Source organism: Mus caroli, chromosome 10 (assembly GCF_900094665.2).
Source record: "Mus caroli chromosome 10, CAROLI_EIJ_v1.1, whole genome shotgun sequence".
NCBI classification, from domain to species: Eukaryota; Metazoa; Chordata; class Mammalia; order Rodentia; family Muridae; genus Mus; species Mus caroli.
In genome coordinates, this window is record NC_034579.1 from 2,285,246 (window position 1) to 2,290,880 (window position 5,635).

The 5,635-nt window shown below is 40.9% G+C and overlaps 1 protein-coding gene across 1 annotated transcript in view; it reads left to right on the plus strand.

Moving 5' to 3' along the window:
• Positions 1 to 2,289: 2,289 nt before the first annotated feature.
• Positions 2,290 to 5,635, plus strand: part of Myct1 (MYC target 1) — a 12,405-nt gene continuing 9,059 nt past the window's right edge. Inside the window, exon 1 of the mRNA XM_021175020.1 lies at positions 2,290 to 2,462. Coding sequence (XP_021030679.1) covers positions 2,411 to 2,462 — 52 coding nt within the window. The 5' untranslated portion in view covers positions 2,290 to 2,410. The remainder of the gene's footprint in view (positions 2,463 to 5,635) is intronic.

Genomic DNA, 5,635 nt, shown 5'->3' on the forward strand with positions numbered 1-5,635 from the left:
CCTCCCCCCTCTCCCCTCCCCCCTCTCCCCTCTCATCTCTCCCCTCTCTTCTCTTCTCCTGCAGCCTGCTGATCCAGATCTAGATGTAGAACTGTCAGCTACTTCTCCAGCACCAAGTCTGCCTACACTCTGCCGAGCTCCTCACTGTGGTGATAAGGGACTAAATCTCTGACACTGGAAGCCTTCCCCAGTTAACTGCCTTCTTTTATAGGAACGCATACTGACTCTTCACCGCAGTAGAACACTGACTAAGATGCACAGTATAAAGCTGGGAGGTGCAAATTGTCCTATATACAGTGGTCACAGAGGATCGGGGCAAGAGCATGGCGAGGGGCAGCCATTGAGGCACTGACTTCTGGTAAAAGCCTAAATGAAGACAGCAAGCAATTCCTAGAATCTTTGAGACAAGAGTACTCACCCATATTCATTTTATGACTCATGGAGAACACAAGTCTAAGTAAGGACCCAAGCTGGGAAGCAATGAAAAGCAAAAAGGCAGACCTGACACGTCTGTAAAGAAAAAAAAAATCAACTTCCTGTTATGACAGGGTAAGTCACGGGACCTGAAAAGTCACACAGACACAAACACTTACTTGTGTGGGTCTGTGCCAGGGAAAAATACAAATCCTTACAAAGCAACTTATAAGTAGGGGTAAGAGGCAAAGCTGGGGACAAGCTTTTTACACAAGTGAAATGGATCCCTAGGTCGCAGAAGGACAGAAAGCCAGCTTTTCTTCTGGTCTCCGACCATCTGTAAAAGTGAGAAAAAGTATTGGCAGAAAGTCTGGATAGCTGACCACAAAACAATGGCAGGAAGTCTCAGCCTCCATCCCAACCCTGAGACAGAATAAGCACCAGTCCCGCACAGACAAAAACAGAGTCCTCCCTTCCCCTTCCAGATCAGTCTGAATAGATCTTACCAGGTTAGGCATCCTTGAGTACAATTTACTTGACATTAAGTAGCCTTTGGTTATATAAAACGTGAGGTACCTACAGCAACTGAGGAACCCTGTCTTATGCTTAGACAGGTGGGGAGTGTTTCAACACACGTGTCTCTAGACACAGCAAGGTTTCCTGAGGTACTATCTCTGCATACATTGTCAGCAGGACTAGATCTCGAAGGGCACCTTTGAAACTCAAGCCCTCTTCTCTTTCAGGAGCAGTGGTGTGATTATTTACTGGAGAGCATAGAAATAGACATTGGCAAAAATATCATAAAAATGTGTCCTGTTTGCTCAAGAGATGCAAGTTTTCTGTAATTGTTCCATTTTCTTTGAGAGGGACAGCTGTGTATATTCTAATCTCTGGCTAATTTGTAGTTAACTTAAATCTATGAAAATTGATTTTTTAAAAAAAAAATGAGCAGAAATCACCACAGTTTTGGAGAATTAGGACTGCCAAGTGACTGGTCAGGTTGTCTTTACCCCACCCTTCTCAGGAATATGTCAACAGATTTCTGAAGGGTGACAGTTACCCCAGCTGACAACACTTCAGCACCCCAGAGTTCTTGCAAGGGTTCTCAAGAGTGCACACTACAGATTCCCAACCTAGAGATGAATTTTACTGGGTGGAAGTGACATTTGGCATCTCCTTTCCCTACTTTCAATGTCTCCTGACGCACAAAGGATCTACCCTGTCATGACCAAGGTAGGAAGGGCATTCACTCTAATTTTCCCAAGCCACAGGATCACAGCATCCCTGGCCAAGCACTAAAACACTGCTGTCATCTCACATTCCCATTCCCCCTACTTGTGCACGTAGAAATGATCTTGATTTCCCACATTTGACTCCCAAAGAAAAAGGTAACAAAATACCAAATAAACACATTTAAATACGTATGAATAAATGGAACAGATACACATTTCAAAATTAATACACCAGATACAGGGAGATATTACCTAGGAACTTTATTGTCTGTAATTGATAAACAAAAAATATTAGGTAAAGAGTGTAACTGAATATGGGTTTCTAAAAATCCCTCTCTGGATGCATGACATGGTTTTCAACATCAGAACACCATCTATAGCAGCATTGCACTCAGGTGAAGTTAGGTGCAGCAGCAGGGGTCTTGCTTTCTGCCTTTGCATGTAGATAGAGAACCCAGACTTAAGAAAATGCCCCTTTTCCCCAGACAGCTTTGGATGTGGCTGGAAAGAGGGCACTTAGCAACGAGGGAGGAAATGACGGGAAGGAAATAGTTTTGTGTCTGAGAGCCATGTGGAATTCCAAGATAAGAAAAACAGTTGCTAATTCGAGTATAAAAGCAGGAAACATGATACACTTACTTCCTTTTATGTAAACACAAGTATACGTGGGGTTGCGTGAAAAATTTTTTCTCTTGCTCAACCACGAAGGCATAGAATCAAACTGCTGGTTGTGGACACACTGGCTTCTTTTTCTTGTGGACATTATGGCTAATAACACCACGAGTTTAGGGAGTCCTTGGCCAGAAAACTTTTGGGGTAAGCTATCTTTGCCTTCACTGCTTTTAACTTAAGATGCACAGAAATTCTCTGCATGATTTATTACAACACTGGGAATCTATAAGACAGTGCTTGCCATAACTATCTGCTGATGGTTTTATGAATTTATGTCAAGAAATATACTCATAAAATGTCATCAGGATAAGCTACAGGAACATTAAAGATTAATCAGGCAGAAACAGCTTGGCTGGCATTTGCAAAACTGTTTAGAAAATGAGATTTTCTTTAAAGTGGAAATTTAAAAAAACAAATATGAAGTAGACATCATTGTTAAAAGAATATAACATGTGGGTTTTGTTGGAATGTTACATTTTATTTGTCTGAAGGTGATGGACTCCTGTGTCAAAGATACGGGCTACTGCTCCTTTCTCTTGGCATGTAGATATAGTTCGGTGAAAACCAAGAGGGTGCTACTGTATTGCTAAATATTTTATTTCATGAAGCCAAGGTATTCTGCAGAGGGTTTTGAAGTCTGTGTTTTTGTCAATGTTATTCTTTTTTAATTTTCAATGTGATTTTAAGCAACAAACCTATTGGTGGATGGCTTTAGAGTGTGTTGACACAGACAATGTGGAATTAAAATGAAATTATGGATCTATAAGAGAGGAAGAAGAAATAACATAGACTATTGCAATGCAAGCCTGTTCCAAAAAGAAGAGAAACAACACCTAAGCTTGCTTTGGCTGAGGCTACTCAGCTCGAGGTCTCAGAGCAGGGAGGGAGGTGCTGAGGTCAAAATCAGCATCCACTCCAGACCAGATTTAGGAGGCAGGCACTGGGATGTGCAAAGAGATTGCCATGTCTCTGTGGTTTGACGAAATGTATAAGTAAGGGGAACGATTTAAGTTAAAACCAGAAGGAACTTTAAAGGAGAACTGGAGTTTACTAAGAGATCTATACTCCATACTATGTGAAGGGTGGATACGTTTGTAATCATCTCAGAAAACTGTATCAGGCTCCCCGCTGTGCCTGGAAGCAGGGCTCTGGAAACTGTCTAGTAAATACTGACCAGTTACGGCAACCTGGCCCTGGCGATCTATGACCACAGGTATTTGCATGAAGAGAATTCACTAGTTCATTGATTTTTTTTATTAATTAATGTGCTTTCTTCAAGCTTTAAGAGATTTAGCATAATAAGCTTAGTGGAAAATACACTATTTCTGTCTCAAATAAGTCTCCAGCCAAGAGATAGGCAACTTTGAATTCTGAATGGGTCAGTGGTCTATTTGTGAAAGTATCATTTGCTGTCCTCATTTCTATTAAATGAGGAAAACAGCTAGGGAGCACCTAAGGAAATTGATCATCACCAAGCAATCGTCAATTATTCCAAAGCAAGTCATCCCCAGAGAAAAACTAACACAGGAAAGCCAGCTCTGACTTTTCAAACCATTCACGGTAATCTCCAGGTTCATATAGGGACAATAACTCATTGTTCACTCTCACTAAAGAAATCTTACGCTCTGAGTTCATTGCTTCAGCCTAGCATTGAGGTGCCTTAGTAAGGAAACCCACCTGTGCTTAGGAAGGAATTCCAGCTTCCTGGGTCAGAGATCCCCGCTGCTTCTCCTTGCTCTCGCAGGAAGACTTGGTTAGGAGAAAACCAGAGCAGAAACGGTGAACCAAAAATACGTTTGATGTTTTGTGTGAGACAGGTCAAAGATAGCATTCTCATTTCTGGGGTAAAATCATGACGTATAAATTGTAATTATAACTTTAGTGTATGAAATATAAATATTTTCTGACATAAATGTCAGTCATTTTATTTCCATTCTGTTTTGCATCAAAGCTGATATCTGTCTTGATCATCTGTCCCCTCAAAATATTACTTTAGAAATCATGCACAGTGCGATGGAGTCTGCTTCCTAAAGGACTCTTTTTGTGTTGCTCTTTGAATTAAGAGAATTAAACCAAAACAAAACATACATGGCGTAGACCATAAGGACTCATTGGAACTTCTCAAGCTTAACATATTGATATGCATAAAAAATTCAAAATATAACTTTATGGTTTACTTTAGGAATGCAAAAATAATAAGAAATGATACTCAGTTATCACAAAGGATGATAGCCTGAATTTTTTTCAAAGCGATCATTCAGTCAGACCTACTAAACACTGTGCAAGTGTTAAGGCCGTCAGTGATAGCCAGTAGCTGCAGTGGCCTGAGAGCACAATGCAGATAACGTTTCCTTGCTCCTCCAGTTCTCTGTAACGCATGTCCCTCCTTTGAAAACCATCCCAGAAAGGCAGCAGGAAACAGAGACCCTCAAAGTTTTATGGAACTCACATGTTTTCTTGGTCCTTGCAAGTCCACACAAGACACTTCTGCTATCTTATTGCTGTCTTGTTATTGTTGCTGTTTTTCTAACAGTACTGCTAGCACTGGCAAAAACTGGGGTATTTTGTGATGTATGGGCTTGCATTGGTTCATCTAATTGATCTCCCCCTCCCCCAAAATATTATTTGTCGTTAGAAAGGATTGCATTCTGGGAGGTGATTATGCGTTTCTCCATATGTGAATAGAAGCCTATAAATAAATCAATAAGAGGTATCAATAACTCCTCCTTTGTCTTATAATATGATTATATTACACAAAGTTACCAAGAAGGAGAATATGCCATAGAAGTTAAAATATGATAAAATGCTCCCTGAATCCTTTTTAGAAAAAAATGGGTTATTACCTATTCCTAGGAAACCCAATAGCCTCCAAATGAACGGCCCTTCTCTGGATGACACTCTGCTCATTCATTTCCGACTATTAACAGCCTTCTTGGCTTCATTCGTTTATTCTGAAGCTGTGGCTGACCTTATCAGGCAATGTATAAGGTAATGGGTGTGGGACATTGTCTGAGAGTTTGGGCACTCGGGAAAACTGTTATCAGCCACTAGGGCATGTGTGCAAAGACTCAAACAGCTAACCAGACCATCTGAATATGAAAATTACAGGAGCAGACTTGGGAAGTCAGAATGGAGGCAGATTTCTTGAATATTCTGACTAGCAATGCAGAATTTTGGGGTAATATAACAGACTCTCTCGTCCTGCAGAGACTCCAAGCTACTCACCCCCTGCCTTCTTTGGGTTTCTCCCTAAAGTTGGAAATGGCCTGTGAGGTCTGAGGATAACCTCAGGTACAAGGGAGCGTGGATCAAGAGTT